The following is a 25,319-nucleotide window of genomic DNA, read 5'->3' on the forward strand; positions in this document are numbered from 1 at the left end:
ACGGAGCACAGCCAGAAGAAGCTACATCTACAATATACAACTATGTACTGGAGGGCTTTGGGGAGAAGAAGGAGGAGACGGAGAAGGGGACCGGGAAGGGGATGGGCACCAGGTTAGCTCAGCTGCCAAGCTTTAAAAAAAAAGAAAAAGAAACTAGGGCCAGGTGTATTTTATCTATTATCTATCTATCTACCTCATAATTTGTAAGAAAAAAAGAAAAAACTGCAGAACTGTATAAATGTTTACCACTGGAAAACGTCTTGGTATCTATTCATCAAACTATTATGAGTAATTTCATCTGAGGAGTAGAAGATGTTATGGATTACTTTATTTCCTCTTTCTATTTCTATTTCTTCTGTAGTAAAACAATGATAATCTGAGGATTTTTAAACTAGAGGTAATATTAACTTATGACCTATTCTTTCTTGACTTTCTCTCTTCCTTTAGCTTCTTGGACTACAATCCTTGCTGTTTTTCATTTTCCTTGTAGCTCTAGCTGCTCTCACTCAGTCTCCTTAGTGGGCTTCTCATATCTTCATCCTGTTTATCCCTCAAGAGTCACCTTTGTTTCTCTAAGAAGCGTTCCCGATCACTCAGTCAGATTTGATTACCTTTCCTCTGTGTTCCCATGGCACCCTGGGAAGTCCTCCTTAGTCACTGGTGTCCAGGGCAGGAGCTGTTATTACTTGACTTTGTATTCCATGGACCTGAGCCCAGTATGCAAGCACGTGGTAGAAATTCATTAAAAGGGGTTTCAGTATTAAAATAATACAGCATAGGATTTGGGGTAGATCTCCTTAATACCAGCATGTCCTTTTGTGTGGATTGTCACTTTATGCCTTTTTTCTTGAAGCTCTGTGTGAAGAGACATGTTTTAATTAAACTTCAGTTTCTGTCTCAGGACATGTTTAGATTGTGTTGATAGGCTGTCCTAGCAGAACTCCAGGCAGTTTATTTAAATGTAATAGGATTTCTTCAGTTATCATCAGAGGACAGGACAGTGATCATTTCATATGTTATTGTAACACAAAACGTTAATACTGAATATTTTTTATAGTATCTCTAAATGCATTAATTAAAGAAAACCTGTTTTGTGTGCTTAGAAAATGTGTTACATTGACTCAAGCAGAAGAATAAACACAAATTAATATTTCTTCTCCATGTAAATTGCTTGCCTAACAGTTTGTTTTCTTTTTAGGTTCAACAGATAGATCGAGTGGTAGAAGTGGTGGAGGAAACAATTAAAGGTAATTGTTGAAAGTAAGATAAGCAGACTATATATTGTTTGAACTATATTATGAAAATACCATCTAGTTAACATTTATTTAGCATCTTTATGAAAGTTATTGTTTTAGATATAAACTCATAAAATTTTTTTTCCTTGACAACTCCATGCATTGACCAATCCAGTATAGGAGGCATATATTTGATTGGCTTATAAATGCCTCAGGTCATAGTCTTTTTTTTTTTTTAAGTTCACTTTTATTTTTGTGTAAAGTAGATTTAATTGAAATATCAGATCAGGAAGATAGAATTTAATCAATTTTAAAGTGAAATGATTTTAGTTGCATTTTTTGCAGTTTTATTGAGATATAAATGACATTTGCATGTTTTCATATCACATAATTAATTGAAGTTATCTTTTTTTAAAGTACTTTTAAAAGTTGTAGTCAATTTTTTTTTTTTAATTTTATTTTTTTCCTTTTTCTCCCAAAGCCCCCCAGTACATAGTTGTATATTCTTCGTTGTGGGTCCTTCTAGCTGTGGCATGTGGGACGCTTCCTCAGAGTGGCTTGATGAGCGATGCCATGTCCACGCCCAGGATTCGAACCAACGAAACACCGGGCCACCTGCAGCAGAGCGCACGAACCCAACCACTTGGCCACGGGGCCAGCCCCAGTTGTAGTCAATTTTGATAACCTCTTCTACATGTGATTTTTGTAGTTACGCTAGGAAATAGAATTATACTTTCTTTCATTAGCCAGCCAGCGTTCTTTAAAACAGATTCGTATTGAAGTCGTCGAGAAACGAGCCATCCTTAATTCTGTGGTTTAGTTTCTAAATATTTATAGTCTACTTTTCCTCTGTTAGAGTGGTACAAATGAAAGCAGTAATATGATATTGAAATATTAAGTTAAAACAATTGAAGTTCTCACTTAAAATTTTAACCATTTGGTTATAAATGAGAATTTTATGTTTTACAAAAAAGACTACTTCCACCAAATTGAGATTTTTAACCACATGCTTTTCCTACTGACTTACATCTACTACCTTCCACATGTTGTTATTCATGGATTTCCAATCTTTGATTTATTTGATGGCCACAGAATATGAGAAATAGACTATACCTTAATTTTCTTTGAAATTCCAAATTGAATAAAATATCATGATTAGAAATTTATAACCGTGGTAATTTTGAATATTGTTTCAAACTATACCTCAACCCCCTCTTAGAGAATCTAGAAGTGCTAACATTGGGCCTGGCCCAGTGGCACAGTGGTTAAGTTCGTGCACTCTGCTTCAGTGGCCCGGGGTTTGCCGGTTTGGATCCTGGGTGCGGACCTACGCACCACTTATCAAGCCATGCTGTGGCAGGCATCCCACATATAAAATAGAGGAAGCTGGGCACAGATGTTAGCTCAGGGTCAATCTTCTTCAGCAAAAAAAGAGGAGAATTGGTGGCGGATGTTAGCTCAGGGCTAATAGTCCTCAAAAATAAAAAGTACTAGCGTTTATTGTGGACTTACAGCTTGACAGGCACTATGCTAAGTTCCTCACGTGGATTGTCATTTAATCTTTACAACAATTTAATCTTACAACTGGGAGTGAAGTGAGTATGAATATTTTCCTCATTTTTCAGGTGAGGAAGTTGAGGCACAGGAGTGCACAGCTAGTGAGTGGCAGAGTAAGGACTTGAGTCCGGGCGGGCTGGCTCCAATGCCTGTGCTCTGAAGTTTGACTTCATTCACAGTGTACTCTGACTTCTCTGCTCTCTCCCAGTGGAGAATAACTGCCATGATGGTTGTTCAATTGAGCTTCTTAAAGCAACAGTGCTTCAGGATGCTTGAGGGTGTTGTTGCTGATTTATCTTCTGTCTTGAGTACCAGGCACATACTGGCCATGCAACTTTTTTTTTTTTTTTTTTAAGGATTCACACCTGGGCTAACAACTGTTGCCAATCTTTTTTTTTTTTTTCCTGCTTTATCTCCCCAAACCCCCCCGTACACAGTTGTATATCTTAGTTGCAGGTCCTTCTAGTTGTGGGATGTGGGACGCCGCCTCAACGTGGCCTGACGAGCAGTGCCATGTCCGCGCCCAGGATCCGAACCCTAGGCCGCCGCAGCGGATCGCGCGAACTTGACCACTCAGCCACAGAGCCGGCCCCACAATTTTTTTTTTTTAATAATTAATGGTAGTGAAGATAACACAGGAGAAAATCTGGGTGACCTTGTGTATGGCGTTGACTTTTTAGATGCAACACTAAAGGCATGATCCATGAAAGAAAGAATTAATGAACTGCACTTGAGTAAAATTAAAAACTTATGCTTTGCAAATAACACTATAAGAGAATGAGAAGACAAGCCACAGACTGGGAGAAAATACTTGCAAACAATATATCTGAAGAAAGACTATTATCTAAAATATATAAAGAACTCTTAAAACTCAACAGTAAGAAAATAAACAACCCAGTTAAAAAATGGGTCAAATACCTTATCAGACACCTCACCAAAGAAGATATACAGATGGCAGATAAGCATATGAAAAGGTGCTCCACATCACGTGTCATCAGGGAAATGCACATTTAAACAACAGTGGGATACCGCTGCACACCTATTTGATGCATTCACCAGCCGGGAAGCTCTCCAGACCCGATCATTTAGAGTTTTTATGGAGACTTCATTACATAGGCATGATTGATTAAATTATTGGGCATTGGTGATTGGATTTATTGTCCAGCCCCTCTCCCCTCCCTGAAGGTTGAGGGATGGGACTGAAAGTTCCAGTCCTCTAATCACATGGTTGATTCCTCTGGCAACACACCTCCATCCTCCAAGAGTTACCTTATTAGCATAAATTCAGATATGATTGAAAAGGGCTTATTATGAATTAGAAAAGATGCTCCTCTCCCTCCTATCACTCAGGAAATTATAAGAGTTTTAGGAGCTCTGTACCAGGAACTGGAAATGAATATCAAATATCTATTTCTTATTATAGTCATGTGTTGCTTAACTGTGGGGATATTTTCTGAGAAATGCATTGTTAGGTGATTTCGTCATTGTGTAAATATCATGGGGTATGCTGACACAAACCTAGATGGTATAGCCTAATATACACCTAGGCTATATGGAACTAATCTTATGGGACCACCGTAGTATATGTGGTCTATTGTTGATCAAACCGATGTTGTGCAGCACATGAATGTATATCACAGTATCACAGAAGGCCTGTCACTTCCAGGTTGGGTTAATTAGGGATGCCTTCTCACTGAAGAGTTTCAGCTTGAGTGGATTTGTTAGGTAGACTGCAATTGGGTTTAATTGTGAGTATCTGTAGCAAGAGATGAGTTGAAGATGAAGTTCATGGGGATGTCCGTTGACAGATTGGTTTGAGGGTGGGAAGTCTGATGAATTAAGTCTTACTTAGTAATGCTACAAGAAAATTTTAGAGAGGGAAGAAATAATTTTGATAGGTGCCCTTAATTTGCAGATGAAGAAGCTGAGTTAAGAAGGGGTTAAGTAACTTGTCTGAGATCTCCTGGTTAGTGAGATCTGGGCCTGACAGTGAACTTACATTCTTTGCTTTCTATTTCTATTGCCAATACTTCATTTAGACAGCACAAGTTAGTGAAATAATGTGGCCTTTGTAGCAGTTAAGTAGTTGTTGGTTTTTTTCAGCAAGTTACTTTTCTGAGGCTTAGTTTTCTCAGTTTAAAATGGAGAGGATTAAACGGATAAGATTTTTGAGGTACCCTGGACATATAGGAGATCAATTCATGTTAATGTTTATTTTTTACTATCTCCTTAATGCCTAACTGCTGGAATAATCTACCTGACCTTTACTATCAGTGACTCTCCTTTCAATCTGGCTATATACACTGCTACTGTTATGGGATTATTTTATTCTCCTGCATGTGTACCTTCAGTGGTTGCCTATTACCTTCCAAATTAATTTGTGACTTCTTAGCGTGATCTTAATTATCTTCTACCCCATTCTATCATTTTCACTTTTTCTTCCTTTAATTCCATACATACCTTTTGCTCCAGCCAACTGTGCTATTTGATGTTTCTTGTATATTATTTGCATTTTGCTTTGCATTCATCTTAGGGTCCTGCGCAGAAGTGGATACGTTCTGTTTGCTCTTCCAGGTCTATTCTCCACCCTTCTCCACCTTGATGTGTGTCCATGGAGGCTGACTTGTAGACTGTGTCAGTAGAATCCTTGCTGTCTGGTGTCTAGTCTAGTTGGGTTTTGATAATTGGAGATTGGAGGTGTGACTAGAGTGTGAGATAGGAGTATTTGTTCTCCTCTCTCACTCCCTCTTTCCATGCTCATCCTGGCTTGGTTCCTTCCCTCACCCGAAGGCCACAGCTTCTCTCAGTGGCCCTCTCTCTTCATCTCGTTTTCCGAGTTCCTGTAGCTGTTCCCTTCCTTTGCTTTTTCAGGCCTGGGGTGGAAACAGCACCCCATTGTTGCAGCCTGAGAGTATTGCATTGTCTCTTGTTAGTTTTCTTAACCTTGCCAAACTTTAGTAAATAGTCCCTTTATTAAAATCTCTTCAGTTATGCAGTGTGCCATCTGCTTTGCTGGGATCCTGATTGATAAATGCTCCGTGGAGAAGTAGGGCTCTGCCCAGAAGGGCCAGATGGAAGACAGCCTGACAAGAGGGCTTTGCCATAACTGTCTTACTTCCACGTTTGATTCCTGTTGGGCTCTCTTCGTATGTCTTCTTGAAAGAGGTTTGAACATACAGCCTCTGCCACAGCCTGTTTGCATTCTTCTTGTTGCTTCTTATATTATACCAAGTAATGTTTTAAAAAACGTTAATAAGATACATTGATGCTGAATGATTTAAACCTATTGTAATTAATATACATAACATACGTACAAAGCATATTCCATTTGTATCTGTCTTGGTTGGAACAAAATGGAAAATTTCAAGTTATTCTGAATGAATCCTCATTATTTCAATAGTGGCCTGAAAATTCCAGCCATTTAGAGTGTTTGCTTTAGGAGAGACCAGATTATAATGAATTTAGGATTTTCTTCTGTATCATCTTGATAATTCAACAAGATATGTAACTGACTCTAAGGGAGGAAGTGTGGTGTTTAAAGAATTTACCTTCATTTCTTTCTTTTAAAAATACTCGAATGTACCTTTGTCTTGGTTTACATGGTCTTTAAAACCTTTTGTTTTTTGTATGAAAGCTCTGAAGGAAATATAAGTCTGTGTTCCTTCTGATATGTGTACATGAAGTCCTCTAAACAAAAAAATCTTAAAAAATTCTTATCTTTGTAAAAGATGGTCTGATTGGGTAACTTAAGACAAATGATCGCAAATAAATATTGCCTATTGAAACTAGAAAAGTGTTTTTACTATTAAGTCATATTTCTTCCCCAGCAAACCTCTAATAAAAGAGGTCTCTATTGTTATTAATATGTTTGCTGGTATTTCATTCAGTGTGATTCCAAATGCCTCCGGTGTTGGTGATTCAAGACTTTCCCACTATGGTACAATCTGCAAGTTTAACTGATTTTCTGTTTCCCCTAACTTCTCGGTAATTGATGCGATCTTGGATTAGACCAGCCCAGATTCCCAGGGTAGTTCACCAAACGGCTCTTTCTTACTTAACACATTGCTATTCATCTTCACTCTGTCAGATTCTGTACTTTGCATCTGATGCTAATTCAGTGTATAAACTCTTTGTAAATTGAGACTGGAAGGCAGAACTATATCAAGTGTAGTTTTCTCAGTGTTAATGACTGAGTAACCTCCCTACAAAGTCCAGTGGACATTTGCTTTAAGATGTTTTTCAAACTTAATAATTAAGTGAATTGAGCTTGGCTGTGTCGCATGGTAGCTCTGGGACCACAAAAACACATCTGCCTTCTCAATGTTTGCTTTTCAAAAAAATAGTTTTATTGATTTTCAAAATATGCTTTTTTGAAAGAACACTTTTATGCATCCTCTCATTATGTGTAATCTCTGATACAGTTACTGTAGTCTAAATATAGTGGGAAAAGTTGTGTGTTCATTTTACATATTGGGAATACTTCCAGTCTCAGTGGTGTAATTAAATAAGTGATAACTTCTAACTTCTAATAAGTAAAAGCCAGAAATTTATTGCTGTTATTTACTTAGGTTTTTCCAATGAGCCTGTTTAAGTTTATGTACTATGTTAATATGTGATTACAGTTTGGTACCCATTGCATATTGCCGTCTTCTGAAATGCATCAGTTTATGTCCTTTCCTATCCTTTCACCTTTCTCTCCCCAAATTAACAATAGCATTCTAATTTTACTTATTTGTCCTCTATACTTCTGTATACGTTATTTGTAGAGTGAATTTCTTTTTATTCATTGTCTCTCTCTTAGATAGATACAAAGCATAATAGTTTTAGAAATGAGAATAGGCAAATTTCTTTATGGTCCCAAACAGCAAAGTTCTACCACAGGACTTTCAGTTGATTTTCTGCATCACTTTATTCCATCATGGCTGGTTTGGAGTAGTGGTGGAAAGAACTGTCTCTCAGAGAAACCACCGTGTCATGTCTTGTCTGTATTTCTATAACTTTATTACCTAAATTATCAGTCCTGTTTCCAACCCCACACATACTGAGTAACCTCAGTTTTATCTGCTACAAAATATCCAGTAGGTTCTCTTGAAAGAGTCTTCCTTAAACATTATAAATCGTCATGTTTACTGTTTTAAAAAAAATAGAAGTAATTAAGTAACTTTTTTATCCAATATTTCTCTGTCATTAAAGCTTTTAAAACTAAAGTAAATGCTTGAATGTGTCCCCCAGGTAGATTCTCCTGCTTTATGATGGCTTCAGAATTGTTTTATATGTTTTTGGTTTGTCTTAAATTTAATTACACTGCTTTAGGTGTGTTCCTCACTTATGTTTCCTTTTCCATTCAAAGATGCGTTTTCTCATGGTTTGAAACCACCTTTTATTATTAATGGAATTTATTTATGTGAAGACTTGGATATTTCATTAAGTTTTGATTTCTCCAATCCAGGGTGGGGATAGGGAGCATGATGTTGAATAGTTTGTTAGGTTGATGATCTTACTGTAGTTTTCACGTAACACACTGTTATAATGGTTCACTGGGTTTGATTATTCAAAACAAGGAAAGGAAATTACTTTTAGCTTGAACCTCTCAGGCTTCCCATGACCCAACCCTTCTGTTAGTGGTCCCACTGATTTGTCTGGTCAAGTAGCCCCATCCTCCCTTGTTTAAATATTAACAAGGACTTGCCTACTGTGAAATTGGGCTTACATGTTAACTCTTGATAGTGCCTTGGCAGATTGCATGAAAGTGAGACTATAAGTATTGTTGAATTCTCAAAAAATGTGTTATTGTAGTCTAGACTTTTGTGAAAATTGCTAATGTAAAACAGTTTATAAAGTTTGAACAACCTGATTTTAAGTTTGTATATTAATCATTTTTATTTCGGATATTTGGTATTTTCAGATGTAACAATTTCTGAGTCCCAAGATTCTAATTTCTAATTTCTATTTAATCTAATAGGAGTTGTTGTTTAGTAAAAAATGCTAAGTAGGGACTGGCCCAGTGATGTAGTGGTTAAGTTTACGCAATCCATTTCTATGGCTCAGGGTTCGCAGGTTCAGATCCTGGGTGCGGGCCTACCACTGCTCATAAAGCTATGCTCTAGAGGCATCCCACGTAAAATAGAGGAAGATTGGCACAGATGTTAGCTCAGAGCCAGTCTTCCTCACAAAGAAAAATAAAAAGCCAAGTAGATCAATTAATCCTGTTTTGAGGCTCTCATAGAAAACATGAAAATTAATGTAGTTTTTAAAAAAGTTAATATACTTAAAAAGGAAATTTTTTTCATATGATGTTCTTTCCTTATTATAACTAACTCTTAAGAGAATTGGCATGTGGTACACTGCTTTTATACTCTGCATGCATATTATATGTGCTTTATTATGCATCTGGAAAAGTTTTAGTCTTCATTTAAAGAATCTGCTATTTTTGTTTAGTTAAATGTAGTGAGAATAGTTGGGGCTATAAACTTAGAGAAAATACTAGCAGCTTCATTACATTTTTCAAATAGAGGATGAAGTTGTAGGTTAATTGTGGTATTTTCTATTTCGGGTTGACTTTTTTAACACAATAGTAAATTGTATTGTGTTGGTAATTCTCTTTTAGTACTTTAGAGCTGAGTTCCCCAAAAATAGAAATATAAAGTGGCAACTAGGTCATATGGGAGATGCAATATCTAAAACTTCAGTAGGAAAATAAAATATACGTAAAAATTATCATCCTTGAAAAATTTATTAAAAAACAAAAATTTTTTGGTCGGTAAAATGATATATCACAGCCAAGTGTAAAACTGGCAAACTAGAACAATTTGATAGCTTGGATGTGAGTAGCGAAGAAATTTAAATCTGATTTTCTCTTTTACTCAAAAATTTTGTGTGACAATTAGAAAAATTTACTTAATCAGACAGTTGTAGGGTGGTGTTTATTAGGTGATGCCATTGACCTCTCTTAGAAAACCTAATGTTAGTAATCAGCATGGAGAAAGAATGCCTGACTGATTTTAACATTTGTATCTAATGTTTGGAGATGCACATCTTTTCTTTTAAAAGTTCATTCTGTAACACTCTCCAAAGGGTACAGCATATATGTAGCAATTACTTCTGAGACTGCGAGACTAGATACCAATTTCATTTACTAATAAGTTTGAAGGAGGAAAAAACTCATTTGCAGAATCTCTAGTTAGGATATCAACTATGGATGGATTTTTAAGTGGAAGTTTATCAGTACTACCGTTTTATAGCAGAGCATATATTTTATTGAGTAATAAAGAAATAGTAATTGAAATGTCTTTATAAAGGATGGTGTCTAACACACTAAATCTTTATTGTAACTCTGAAAATTCAAACGCAGCGTTTCTTTAAGCTGCACTGAAGTCTGGGCTGTGATGGCTGAGAATCCTGGATCAAGACTATGAAGAGCTGTGTTGAAACACTTGGTTGTGCTGCTAACAATGTCTTAACAACCCACACAACCTCACTGGTTCTTAGGTTCCTGATTCGTAAATTGTATGGCATGGAAGATCCCTTCAACTGGGAAATTCTCGGAATGTTTTGAGTCTGCAATGTAGAAATGAGTTTCAGAGTTTGTCATTAGAATGAGGTGTTGACATTTTGGATAGTGATCTCTAGCAAAAAGTTAGTAGAATGTGACTAGCTTTTTCGCAAATTCTAATCTGCACCTGCCAGATTTTACTACTTCTTTCCTCATGCCTTCCGACTTATGAAGTTGAAGAAGTTCGTGGCGGACGTCGCATGCCTTTTCTTCCAGCTGTCTCCGTGTTCTCCGGTGAAGGGGGCCTTGAGGAAAGCACAGTTCTCCCACTGCTTTGCCTTTACTCCGTTCAGTGGTAATGCCATCCTGGGTGGTGATGGGTGGCGTACTTCCCAGTGTTGCTTACGAGTTTTATGCTTGTTTGAAGTTACTTCCATTTCTACCCTAGGGCATGATTATTTTCAGGACCTTGAGACAGGCTGTTTTAGTCTTGGTGACTGGGATTGGTGGAGAAAAATATGTGACTTGAGAGGATTTAATGTAAAATGAGAACAGACCTGGAGTGGTGATTCTCAAGGGTGCTTGCTGCTGGAGGAATGGTAACTGTGAGACTCCTTGCCAGAGGTGGAGTTGGCAGTGGTTTATCAGAACCTGGGGAAGCTGAGGGTTGGAGAATTTGCCATGTGGCCCTCAACCTAGGTTCCTGCCGTTGTGAGCCAGTGTTAGAGCCTAGTAAGGATCATGTGACTCAGGTGTCCTGGGTTAGGAAAACAGCCATGGTTCTCTGGGCACATATGCTTAGACTTACCCAGCATCGTGTGTGGTTCCTGGCACTCTGTTTATGAAATTGTATCAGAATGCAAGTGAGTTGATTTAGTAGAGTGACCTTGAATCCACTTTATATATTTAAAAAATCATTTGCAAATTTGATTATTATCAATGCAATTATTTGTGACCTATTTCCTAGCCCTCCAGAGCTTTAAAAATAAATGGGATCTGCCTTTAACTTATAGTGTTTGAAAGTTTTGAAAATCTCCTTGCCTTGCTTTTGAGAAACGTCATTAGCGCTATAGGTCTTGATAGGATTACAATCGCGTTAATTATAGTAGCGACTGTAATTAACTTCTGTCTAGCTCTTTGTGGCTTCCTTTTTCGTATACGTTGATTCATTTGTACTCCACAGGAACCCTGGCATTACTGATTATACAGTTAGGAAGCAGGGTACTATAATTTGAAACCTGGTCCTCTAATTTCATGTTCTTTTAAGTTCTGTTAAGCTGCTTACCTTGAATGGAAGGAAGTGAGAAAGTGAGGCCCATTTATTATTATTTTCTTCTCTCAGGCCTATTGTTTAAGGTCACTGCTCACCCATTTCTCGTTCCCTTTCGTAGCCTCGCTTGCTTACACATTTTATTCCTTTCATGTCTCTTTCCTCTCCTTCCTCTCAGTTTTACTTGCCATTTTATTTTGTGCCAGCATAAAAACTTTTTTTGTAAGGAGTTAATCAAGGTTTGTTATATTTTTTAAAAAGTTCTGAAGAGAATATTTTAGTCTTATGTTGCCGAAAAGGTGCTTAACTTAGGAAATCACTGAGTAAAAGTATTCGGTAATTGTAAGCAACCAGAAAAAGCTAATCTAACCAATAAAAAGCTGAAGAAGAGATTCTATAGAGAAAATTCTCTTGGGTGTGTTTTTTAAGGGTAATTTTTGAAGGTTTTAATGTGAAACACATTTTATACGGTTTTTACTGTCAAATGGGTTAGGTCAAGAAAATCTTTGTGCATTTTTTAAGGATATGGCCTGTGTTCTAAATCCTAGTTTTGTATTTAGATCAGATAAGTATGGAAACTAACCAGAAGGATTTTGATGTAGATAACTTTCAGTCTTTAATATTTCATAACCAAATTAATTGTAACTTCTTAAAATTAAGTTTTAAAAATAATGTTTGATCAGTCTTTTGATTAGAGCTAAGATTGCATCCCAAGCCCACATAATTTCTACCTCTTAAACTATATTTAGAACGTTTTCATTTTTGAAGGCGTGGTTCTTCACAGTGTGGCTCCTTCATGCCAAGTCTTAATAAATCTTTGCAGTGAAATCTGATTTTAGTGATAGGCTGGTTTTAAGACGTGGAAAATGAACAACAAGCAGGAATTCTAGCCAAGAACTGTGCTCGCTGTGTTAGTAGTACTGTGTCCAAATGTGCTGTGAAATATATATAGTCATGTATGTAAGTTGTGTCTTGCTTGCTCAGCCTCCCACACTACCTTGTCGCCTCTACTAGAAACCTTCCCTGGTCTTTCCTAGGAAAGTTGACCACTCTCTCATGCTCTCCCACTGTTCCTGGAAACATGGATCAGACCATCTCTGACACTTCACGCCCATTGCTTATTTAGAAGTCTGTTTTCCTTGAGACCTTAAGTTCTTTTAGGGCACAAGTCAATGTGGTGAGTTAGGACAGGATAGATTTTTTTTGAGGGGGAGTGTATTTTGGGAGTGTTTATGTTGTATTTAAATATTGATAAAATAATATTTCATTCATACTTTATCTTTTAAGCTCATCTATGGTATTGTAGAACTTTTGTTTCAGTTATGCATATGCATTAACGTATAAATGCATGTGTACATCCTCTTTGTTTTTCTTACATTTCTACACTTAACATTTCATTGTTGCCATTTCTGTGGAAGGATAGTAATAACACCTATCATAAGGAGTTGAGGACTAAGACTGTGAATTTAAAGCCAGTGAGTAAGCTCCAGATGCCCCCTTTCCTAACCTCCTCCTGTTTAGATTGCCTTTATACTACCCACTGTACAGATGTGTTCAACTTATAACTGGAGATGAAATGAAACACAGCAAGGACAGACAGGTATTTTTTAAATTCCATAGATGAGACAGCTGTCCATCCTTCTCTGCTTCTTATCCCTCCTCTGTGACACTTTATAGTGGCTTGAGTTAAATAGTAGCAGGAGGAAACTTGAAATTTTCACTCGTGATTGCAAGTGAGAATTTGAGCTTCAGTTTTTTGGGTTTTTTTTTCCGAGGAAGATGAGCCCTGAGCTAACATCTGCTGCCAATCATCATCTTCTTCTTCTTCTTTTTCTTTTGCTGAGGAGGACTGGCCCTGAGCTAACATCCATGCCTATCTTCGGCTATTTTATATGTGGGATGCCTGTGACAGCATGGCTTGACAAGCAGTGCATAGATCCACACCTGGGATCCAAATTGGCAAACCCCAGGCGGCTGAAGCGGAATGTGCAAACTTAACTTCTGTGCCACTGGGCCGGCCCCTGAGCTTCAGTTTTTAAAAGTTGAATGTAGCTTACAACTTCCTCATGTCTTGTATTTTACTGTTCTTGTTTCCTAGCAGCTTGAATGCATCTCTCCTTTCATCGCCTGGTGCAGTAATTTGTGGAATATAGGTTTGAGCATGAGCAATGATTAAGTTCTGTATTGCTGCCACGGATGCTTTACATGCTGAAACTGAAGCATACATAGCTTTATTGCTGTAAACACTAATGCCTTGGAGCTATTTAAGAAATTTAGAATTCAGGAGAGCCTATTGTAGCAAGACAGCCAGTGACCTAAAGAGTTCTTTTAAGGTGAGGTACTAATGTGGAGTTACTGATATGGGACTGCTTTGACTTTTGAATGCTTTGATACACACTTGATTTAGATGGTAAAAATAAATTGGCACCACACAAATCTGCCACTGTCATCAAAGGTATATCCACTTGCAAAAGATGTAATTAAACTTAAAATTAAATCCTTATGGTGCTTTGCCCCCAGAAGATGCCTCTATTAAGGTAGGAAGACATTTTGCTTATGTGGATTATTTGTTATATGTATCCTTTGTTTACTATGATGACCTTAAAATAATTATCATTATTAGTTGTACTAGCAATGCTATGCAAATAGAAGAAAAAAATTGCCTAAGAATGTTCTATTCCAACAAATGTTTTCATCTTTCCATCTTCCATACATGGATTTAAACTTTGTATTATGACCTTATCTTAGCTTCCTTCCCAACCCACCTGCCTGTTGGGTAAGGTCTTGGCTCCTTCATGGTTTGCTAAACTCTGGAAATGCTCGCTGGTACCATCAGTACCTTGGGAGGCTCTCTTTACTTACACTTTGATTTGCGCTTTGAATTCTGTTTGGATAATTGATTCTTACCGTTCTTTTCTTATTTTCATATCTTTTTCTAGGTGTCATTGTTCTTGTTAACATTTAAATTCTTCATGCTTGCTGAAATTGGAGCTTGAATTTAATGATCTTGTGTTTTTGAGTCAGTCCTAGCATTTCGTATAAAGTTTTCCAACCTAGACTCATGACAAAGCTGCTGCTTCCATTTAACCCAACTTCTTTGTTTTACTTTACTTTCTTCTTCTTAAATGAAAGTATTTCAAGAGAGGGTCACAGTTTAGTGTGAATGTCAGAGAATGCTCGCTTTCTTGAGAGGTGCCTATATGTGAAGATTGACACTAAATGTAGTAGAGACAAGCTTTTGGCTACATTTTTGGGGTTTTTTCTTTTTTGTAATTAAATAGTTAAAAATGCCTGAGAGGGATATGTCAAGTAATAACTCCAAATTTTTTTTTTTTTTTTTTTGATGAGGAAGATTTGCTCTGAGCTAACATTTATTGCCAATATTCTTCTTTTTTTGGTTCAGGAAGATTAGCCTGAGCTAACTTCTGTGCCAGTCGCGACCACAGCATGTCTTGACAGTGGTGTAGGTCCACACCCGGGATTTGAACCCTTGAACCTGGGCCACCAAAGAGGAGCATGCCAGACTTAATCACTATGTCATGGGACCCATTCAATAACTCAAAACATTTTGTAGAGAAACAGATTAAATTGAGCATGCCTTTCTTTCTCCCCCTCCCTCTCCCTCCCTCTCCCTCCCTCCCTCTCCCTCCTTCTCTCCCCCTCCCTCTCCCCCTCCCTCTCTCCCTCACTCCCTTTCCCCCTCTCTCCCTTCCCCCTCCCCCTTTCCCCCCTCCCGTCTCCCTATCTCCCTGTCTCCCTCCCCCTCTCCCCCCTCTCCCTCTCTCCCTCTCTCTGTCTCCCCCTCTCCCCCCCCCCTTCCTCCCCTGAGCTAACCTCTGCCACCAATCCTCCTCTTTTTGCTGAGGAAGATTGGCCCTGAGCTAACATCTGTGTCCATCTTCCTCTATTTATATATGGGATGCCTGCCACAGCATGGCTTGATAAGCAGTGTGTAAGTGCACACCGGGGATCCAAACTGGCGAACCCCAGTTTGGGGTTCCACCAACAAAGCAAAGTGTGCAAACTTAACCACTACTCTACCAGGCTGGCCCCAGAGCATGCCTTTCTGATATTAAATAATACTCATATTGATGTGACTAAGTTTACTTATGTGAGAATTGATGTCTGCAGTACATTTACTTTTTCTTTTCACTTCAGTTTTCTACCCTCTGTCCCTGGCGTGGTGTTGGAATGCTTTACTAGGAAGTTTTCCAGCAGGCAGACCCAGAGCTTAGGGTTCAGACAGGTCTTCTGAATGTGTAGTTAATAGTGCTGAATTTGTGTGAAGTGAGAACAGTTAGTAAGAGATCAAGAAAACTTGGCATGAGGCCTCTCTGTTGGTGGTGGAAGTGGGTGGTCACATATTAATGGCCTTTAAAATTAGGTGGGATGAATAAAGTATTGAAGGAAAGTCTGGCTGTTTATAGAGCCTTTAGAACGAAAAGAAATTAAAGGGGAAAAAAAATAAACAATAGGAGTCTGAGTTGCCAGATCACTGGTGCTTCTGTGATAAGTAATAATATCTGAATGCTTATTCGTACAACCCGCTTTAGCTTTGAGAACCAAAGGAGGGAAGATTGGTTTGTGTGTAGAAACATAATTTGATTCATAAATACATATTTTGTAGGTAGTTCTGTTTCTATCACTCAGTTAATACATTTGCTTATATTCCAGAGGTTGGTTCTTTTCTATTTGTGGATGATCATTGTAATTGGCTTCCTGACGTGTTGACAGACTGGGCTTCTAGTATGTATGGGTGGGATGTTTTCCCTCAGCTCTAGTAATGTTCAGTGCAGTTGACACTGTGGGATTTGGAAAAGATTTTTTGCTCTTGAAGACCCATAAACAAAATCGAATATTGATTCAACTAGTTTAGTAATTATTGTACAAAATGTAGCTATTTTTTCACATAGTTGTTTCAGTATTGTGAATTTACAAATATGCATGTAATAGTGAATTATATTAAAAAACTACCTTTGAGTTCAAAATTTTGTGATATATAATAATTTTAGCTAATAAAATGGTTTGGTAATATTCTTCAGTGGATTAGATAAAATGTAAAAACCAGCACAAAATCAGGGTTTTGTAGCTGTTTTATAAATAACTGCTGAAAGCCTCAGGCTTAAAATTAAATTTGATTTTTAACAGGCCTGAATTTTATGTGACACTTGTAAGTAACAACTTAAATGTTTATGAAAAATGGCTAGTAAACCCACTGAGACACATTTGACCATTATTTAGAGGAGGATTTAAATTTACATTTAAAATGGAAAAGATAAAAGATCTCAGAAATATAATGTTTGAGTATGTCCCATTCTACATAGGAGGCAGTCTTCCTTTTTCATCTGGGTATTAAAACTGTGTATCTCTTATTTTAATCATTTAACTTCTTTATCACTCTCTCCTCAGTGATTTCATGTTATCATCGGTTGATCTGGTCACGCTAAGCATCATTCTTCCCATCTGTTCCTATTAATACTTCCTCCTTTAATTTCTTATTACATGCGATTGAAATGGTGTAAAAACTGATATTTTCAGTCTATTTTTCTTTCGAACGCTGGTATCCTGATTTCTTTTTTACCTCTGTTTCTCTTCAGTATAGCTGCGAAAAGTGATGAAACTTGCAGTAGTTACAAAATAAGTCAGTACTCATTGAGCAGTCACTCTTTTCCATCAGTGCTAGGCATTGATGGCTAACCAGGCGGGATCAAACAAAGAAGCAGTGCGTGAGTGTGTAATTGTGGGTCTTGCTTCACGGTCCCTTCCTAAGTATAGCATGTTCATTTTTGCATAAATTTGCTCCAAAAATTTCCTTTGTACCTTTCACATCTTTACTCCCTCAGCATGTTTTCCTGTTCCTAAGTCCTTGTTTCCTCTCCTTGTCATCCTAAAGACATCTTTTTCAGATTTATTCTTTATTCTGTCAAATATCAGTTTGTTAAGATGGTAACAATATTGATAACTGCTCTTATAGTAGGTAATGATTTGCAAAATGTGTTTTTATTCTGTGGTCTATAGATTTAATTTGAAACAGCAATTCTGTTTGCAAAAGGATTCTTAAAAAAGATGGTATATAACAAATAAAAGTTTTATTCTGCTAGTCCATTTTTTAAAAACTGATTGTTCTGTGGTTGAATTTCCTTCCTTTCATCTTTGGCCAGATATAATGAGGGACTTTTATGTTATTTCCTACTTTGTCTTTAGTGTACTATATTTTCCAATAAAGAAACCCAGGCTATTGTTAGGTCTGCTACTCTTTAATGAATCATTGGATTGGAAAATAACTCATTATATCATCAGGCAGAGATACGTTCCTTTATTTGCATGTAGATAGTGAAGATGAATAATTTATCAAATGTTATTAGTGCAAGCTGCATATTACTGAAGTCTCAGCAGGGCATAATGAAATTTGTCTCATGCTAGTATGAAAATAGCATGCCTTTGCATAGTCATTATTGAACTTTTGGCATTTCTCAGAGAACTATTATGTCATCGTGCCAGTCTTCCTCCCCTCTTCATTAACTGGACTTTTGATTGAAGAGTTCAACTTATCTTGAAAATCTGTGGAATCTGGAATGCCAAATGCTTGTTTGATTCTAGCTATGTTTCTCCAGCAGAGCAAGAATTTCCAGAATGAGTGAAGTACTTAATGTTTCTTATTAAAGTGATTAGTGCGAAAAGGCTATGACTGATGGTTTTATTACGTCTGGTCATGGAAAGCTGTCTATACAAGAGATATTTAAGCAGTGTATTTTCTGAAATGAGCAATGATGAAACGTATATAATTGCTTAGAATCTTATATTTGCATTAATTATGTATTTGAAGTTAATTTAAATAATTGCTTTTAAAAAGTTGGCTTTGATTTGTTTGTGGCATGGTTGTGTGAGGAGGTCAACAAATCTCCCCACAAGCAACAATCAAGCTGGACAAACGGTCAAAACAAACCATTCCAGCACTCTGGAAATTGACTAAAAGCATTCAGCAAACTGAAAAGTGTTTATTCTTGAAAACAACTGAACTTTGGATAAGAACAGTGTGGGTCTGTGGTGTTTGTGCCTGGGGCTTTTCCCGTTTTCCTTTCCCAGATCTGTGGGCAAGGTTGTTCAACCAGGGCAGAGCAGGCTGTGAAAACCAGCAGCATCACTGCTACTCCCAAGATAGCGCAGTTGATTCAGAGAACTGTCAGTTAAAGTGCAGATTTTTATGGCAAGTGACAGGGAAGATCTGTGCCTGTACCCACTTGAAGTTGCAGGCTTGTTTGGCATGAATAGTAGATGTGCGGACTAGCCATGGATTTAACAGGGACTTCTGGGAGGTGAGACAGAGGTGGGATGCTTGATAAGTTTTCACAGACTGTAAGTTGACTGGAGGTTGTGCACATGCACAGTGGAGAGTGCATTGGGCCCAATCCACCGCTACTTATCTGCCTGCTGAAGCCTGCATGCACATCCTGAGAAGATGAGAGAGGACCCAGGAAAGCCCAAGAGAAAGTAAAAGATGGGACAGACTTGAAAATGGCCCTAACTTTGAATGCCCTCACTGGCTCGTGCATGGATCTGTCAGCATATAGTAGGAATCTTACTGATTGAAGGTGTTTGAGTGAATATGTGACCAGTCTTTGACTTAACAAAAAGCTATGCAGATATAGAGTTGACTGCTGGGAAGTTGTGCTTGGGGCTGGGGTGATGGGGGGACTAAGAAGAGAGATCAATGACCATTCATTGTGGAGAGTCAGACTTTGTGGACTTAGTCCAGGTAAGTTACTAAACAAAAACTGCAACCTTCGGGGAGAAATCTGAATTAAGAGTTGCTACAGTATATAACCTAAAATTTCCAGTATTTAAGAAAATATTATGATATGTGCAAAGAAACCAAGTATAATCATATTCAAAGGAAAAAAAAGCAGTCACTACAAATTGTCTTTGAGTGACCAATAACGTTAGATTTAGCAGACAAGCCTTTAAAGAACGAAGTGAAACCATGTTAAAAGCATTTAAGGAAAGAATGACAGTGACTTGAATATAAAATCACAGAAAGATAAAAATTATAATAAAGGGGGCCAGGCCAGTGGGTGGCACAGCAGTTAAGTTCGCATGTTCTGCTTTGGTGGCCTGGGGTTCTCCAGGTTGAATCCCAGGTGTGAACATGGCACTGCTTGGCAAGCCATGTGGTAGGGGTCCCACATATAAAGTAGAGGAAGATGGGCATGGATGTTAGCTCAGAGCCAGTCTTCCTCAGCAAAAAGAGGAGGATTGGCAGCAGATGTTAGCTCAGGGCTAATCTTCCTCAAATAAATAAAATAAAGTGTATTTGTAGAAAATTTTAAAAAAATTATAAAAAAGCACCAGTAGGAAATCTGGAGTTGAGAAGTAGAGTAACTGAAAGGAAACATTCATTAGAGGATTTCAGGTGCAGATTTGAGATAGAGGGTAGACCGAGAGAAATTGTGCCATCTGAAGAACAGAAGAAAAATGAAAAGGGTGGCAAAGACTTGTGGGATAGCATCTAGCTCACCAACAAGTGTGTTATGGGAGTCACAGAATAAGAGGATACAGAAAAAGTCCAAAAAAAAGTTTTAAAACTGTACTGGATGAAAACTTCCCAAACTTGATGAAAAACATTACTTTATGCATCCAAAAATCTAAATTAATCCCACACAGGAAAGTCACACAGATCCACACCACAACACATCACAGTCAAATGGTTGAAAGAGAAAATCTTGGCAGCATAGGAGAGAAATGACACTTTATGTACAGGAGAATAACAGTAAGATTAGTAGTTGATGTCTCAGCAGAAGCAATAGAGGTCAGAGACAGTTGACTGATATATTCAGTGCTCAAAGAACAGAACTGTCAACTAAGAATTCTATATCCAGCAAAAATATCCTTCACAAATGAAGCAAAATGAAGACATTTCCAAATAAACAAAGCCTTTGTTGCTATCAGATTTGCTTTACAAGAAATACTAAAGAAATTTCTTCAGGCAGAAAGGAAGTGATACCAAATGATAATTCCCAGCAGGAAATGAAGAGTGCCAGAAGTGGTAATTATGTGGGTAAAAATATAAAGTACCCTATCATATATATTTTTCGCTTCTTTAAAAAAACATACAATTGTATGAAACAACAATTATAGCACTATAGTTTTGGGTTTATACAACTATATAAATATGTGTGACAATAATAGCACAAAGGAGAAGGAAGGAAAAGATATGGCACTGGGACAATTGAGTATCCCATATGTAAAAAAATGAACTTAGACCTTTACTATATACAAAAAGTAACAAAGTAGATCCTAGACCTATTTATAAGAGCTAAAATGAAAACTTCTAGAAGAAAATGTAGGCAAAATCTTTGTGTCCTTGAGCTAGGCAAAGAGTTCTTAGATATGGTACCAAAAGCAAGAGCTCCAAAAGAAAAAAACTGTTAAATTTAATTTCATTAAATTAAGAAACATTTGCTTTTTATAAGATACCATTGTGAAAGTGAAACTATAAGCCACAGACTGAGAGAAAATGTTTACAAATAATATATCTGATAAAGGTCTTGTAATCAGAGTGTATAAAGAATTCTTACAACTCAATAATAAGACATATACTCCAATTAAAATGTTGGCAAAATACTGATGTGGACATTTGTGTTAGTGAGGGTTCTCCAGAAAAACAGAACCAATAAGGGGTGTGTCTGTGTATATAAAGAGATGTATTATCACATATTGGCTCACACCATGAAGGAGGCTGAGAATTCCCATTGTCTGCTGTTGACAAGCTGAAGACCCAGGAGAGCGGATGTGTAGTTCCGGTCCAAGCGCAAAGGCCTGAGAATCAGGGGAGCTGATAGTGTAAGTTCCAGGTCTGCAACTGGGAAGGCATGAGACCCAAGAAGAGCTGATATTTCAGTCTGAGTCCAAATGCTGGAAAAGGCCAGTGACCCAGCTCGATAGGCAGGCAGGAGGAGTTACGTCTTACTCAGCCATTTTATTCTATTCAGACCTTTGATTGACTGGATAAGGCCTACTAATGTTAGGGAGAGCAATCTGCTTTCCTCAGTCACTGATTCAAATCTCAACTCATCCAGAAACATAATCGCAGACACACCCAAAATAATGTTTGGCTAAATGTCTGGGCACCCTGTGGCCCAATCAAGTTGTTACATAAAATTGACCATCACAACATTTTACCAAACAAGACATACAAATGGCTAATAATCACATGGAAAGGTGTTCAACATCATTAGTCATTATGGAAATGCGTATTCGTTCAAACCACAATAATATACCACTACACATCCCTTAGAATGGCAGTTGTCAGAAAAAAGCTACAATGTGAGGACTTGGCAGCTATGTGAAGAAATTCAAACCCTCATACACTGCTGGTGGGATATGAAATGGTACCACCACTTCGGGAAACAGTTGTTGCTTGTAAAGTTAAATATGAATTTACCACATGACCCAGCAATTCTGTTCCTAGGAATCTGAGAGAAATGAAAACATGTCCACATGAAGACTTGTATATGAATATTCATAGAAGCATTATTATAATAGGTATTAATTGGAAAAAATCCAAATGTCTATCAGCTGATCAACACATTAGCAAAATGTGGTGTATTTGGTATGAAAACAGGATGACTATAAATAAGCTTGAAGGAATTTTTGGAGTGATGGAAGTGTTCTAAAGCTGGGTTATGATGATTGTACAACTGTATAAGTTTATTTAAAATCATTGAATTGTATAGTAACAATGGGTGAATTTTATAGGACATATATCAATAAAGTTATTAAAAATATGTACATATATAAACAGCAAATTACAAAGTCAGTATAGAAAATAATTGGGGAATCTGAAGGAGCTGGAAGTTCTTTATACTGTTCTTCCAGTTTTTCTACAACTCTGCAATTAAGTCAAAATTTCAAATTTATAAAAATTTTAATGGCCCTAGAAGTGGTCTGACTTCTTTCTGTACTGTGTTTATAAAAATAAGTTCAAGAACTTTTGTTTGTTCTTAAAAATGCAAGCCTAAAGTATCATTTTATCTCAGCTTTTTTAGTCTTCTCTTTTGATTTACTGTTTGCTTTGAGTAGATAATCTGCTTTTGCACTTTTTTTTTTCCTGTAGTGCCTTTGGCCTGCAGGCCTGGGACCCTTCCTGCTTCATACGCTTATCTAGTCTGTGCTGGGAGCGTTCTTACCTTGTGGAATGATACCCTGAGGATATTTCTGTTTCTCTTGTCTGTGCGGTATAAATGTGCAAGTATCATAAGCAGAGCACTTTTAACTGTAGGATGTGCGCACAGCTGTTTTTCCCTTTGGCAGTATTCTTAGGTTCAATGATCACATCTTCTCTAGGTTGTTTTGTTTGTTTGTTTTCATAAAGGAAAAGGTAAATGCAGACATTAACACATTTGTTGAGAACAGTAAATTCAGGTGACGTTGTGTGACTCACAGTAATGTCTGTTTATATGCTTTGTTTGAAGGTCACTCTGTGAGATTGCTGGGTCAGAAAAAGGATAATGGAAAACGGTTGGGGGGAGCGCCATTGGATTTGCCAAAGATTAGGAAGAATCCACTGATAGAAATCATTTCCATCAACACTGGGTAAGCTTCTCTCAAAGTTACTCATAAAATATTCAACATACTTCATGAATTCTATTTTTTTTCCTGGTCATGTGACATAGAAAAGTAGTTGAATGTTTTTGTGAGAAAGAAAAATCAAAAAGCTCTAAAGCACATGAATATAGTTCCCTCTAAGATGTTCCCTGTATGCAGATTACACTTATATTTGCAGCAAGATTTTATATCTTTGATTATTTTTACTTCTCCTTTTTGGTAATAAACATGGATTTTATTTTCCAGCTATGCCCTTAGTTAAAATCTTTCTAAAAAGAATATTTCATTCTCCGGAGTGGTTAATATCCCATCATCTCTGTCTGTTTTTTCAATAGGCTTATTGTAAATATTGCCAAGATACTAACCATGTTTTGATTACTAACTATCTGAAATGCATGTTTTAAAATGTTACTCTTATGAGCTTTAAACTGAAAATAAATATCGTGACTGAATATCAAGTACTCTTAATTTCCGTGTGAGTCTGAAGTTCTGCCTGACTATAACTCTTGATGTAATTATTCATGCTTGGTTTTATTTCAATTTATTGAATTTGGTTCCTTTAAATTATGACTCCATCTGAAAAAGTTATTTCCCACTTTAATCTGTATTATTGTAGTCTGAAAGTTTGATGAAACCAAGGCCTTCTGTTCCTTAAGTCGCAGAGAGTCCCTCCATTCGTACAGCTCCCTGGTATCTCCCACACATTTAAGTTGTCCTGCTCCTTTTCAATTTCATCTTTCTTCCCTTTTTTTATTCTTCTTTTTTTAAAAAAAAAACATTTTTATTTATTTATTTATTTTTTTGAGGAAGATTAGCCCTGAGCTTACTACTGCCAATCCTCCTCTTTTTGCTGAGGAAGACTGGCCCTGAGCTAACATCCATGCCCATCTTCCTCTACTTTATACGTGGGATGCCTACTACAGTATGGTGTGCCAAGCAGTGCCATGTCTGCACCTGGGATCCAAACTGGCGAACCCTGGGCCACTGAGAAGCAGAACGTGCGCACTTAACCACTGCGCCACCAGGCCGGCCCCCTCCCTTTTTAAAAAAATTGTTCTCCTTCTGTTCTTTGTTTTCTTCATGCTATTTCTCGTTCAGAGCAAGTGAACTTATCTTTCCTTCTCCACCATCTTTCTACCTCTTTCTAAGCCAGTGGCTTTGTTTCCTCCTGCACTATTGCAGCTATGTTGTCACTGGTCATCTTTTCTCTAGTCCTTTTACTTTCTGATTAATCCTTCATGCTGCCTCCAGAGAGTAGGGACAGTTGAAGAAGACATTTGGTTTTTCCCTAAAAGCCCATGGGGACTTTCAGTTGACTTGGTGAATTTGTTCTGGACCAGTGTCTGGCCTTCACTGTTTAAGATTCAGAAACCTGGACCCATCAAGCTCAGAGACTAGTGATTAAATCAGAATTTAACAGTGAGCAGTATAGTTGTCACATTGATTGGGGTATCTAATATTTTCCCTTAGCCTGAGCCAATTTATAAGTGTAATGCTGTTTGTTTTTTTTTTTTTTGGAGGAATATTAGCTCTGAGCTAACTTCTGCCAATCCTCCTCTTTTTGCTGAGGAAGACTGGCCCTGAGCTAACATCCATGCCCATCTTCCTCTACTTTATACGAGGGACGCCTGCCACAGCATGGTGTGCCAAGCGGTGCCATGTCCGTACCTGGGATCCAAACTGGCGAATCCTGGGCCGCCGAAGCAGAACGTGCACACTTAACTGCTGAGCCACTGGGCTGGCCCCTGTAATGCTGTTTACTGGACCCTTTCAGTTCTTCTTCCTTCAGATATTGCATTGTGTTTTGATTTTTCTTTTTCTGGTGAGCAAGATTGGCCCTAGGCCAACATCTGTTACCAATCTTCCTCTTTTTGCTTGAGGAAGTATGTCTCTGAGCTAACGTTTGTGCCAATCTTCCTCTCTTTTTGGTATGGGGGGATTCCACCACAGCATGGCTTAATGAGCAGTGTATAGGTCCATGTCCAGGATCTGAACCCCAAACCCCAGGCCATGGAAGCAGAGTGCGTGAACTTAACCACCATGCCACTGGGCTGGCCCCTGTGGGGTTTTTTTGATTGCTGAATTCCTATATAAAATTGCAGCATCCCTACATTTGCTCCCCTCCACATTTGCCTTATTTACCTCTGTAACACTTCACGCC

The 25,319-nt window shown here is 37.6% G+C and overlaps 1 protein-coding gene across 13 annotated transcripts in view; it reads left to right on the top strand.

The window, feature by feature from the left end:
• The window catches only part of CDKAL1 (CDK5 regulatory subunit associated protein 1 like 1), a 610,319-nt gene that overhangs the window by 168,506 nt on the left and 416,494 nt on the right, over positions 1-25,319 (top strand). For all 13 annotated transcript variants that reach the window (XM_005603599.4, XM_014734733.3, XM_023624511.2 and 10 more), the window contains 2 exons: positions 1,199-1,247; positions 23,026-23,146. In XM_005603599.4, coding sequence (XP_005603656.1) covers positions 1,199-1,247; positions 23,026-23,146 — 170 coding nt within the window. The remainder of the gene's footprint in view (positions 1-1,198; positions 1,248-23,025; positions 23,147-25,319) is intronic.

The sequence above is a fragment of the Equus caballus genome, chromosome 20 (assembly GCF_041296265.1).
Source record: "Equus caballus isolate H_3958 breed thoroughbred chromosome 20, TB-T2T, whole genome shotgun sequence".
Taxonomy (NCBI): Eukaryota; Metazoa; Chordata; class Mammalia; order Perissodactyla; family Equidae; genus Equus; species Equus caballus.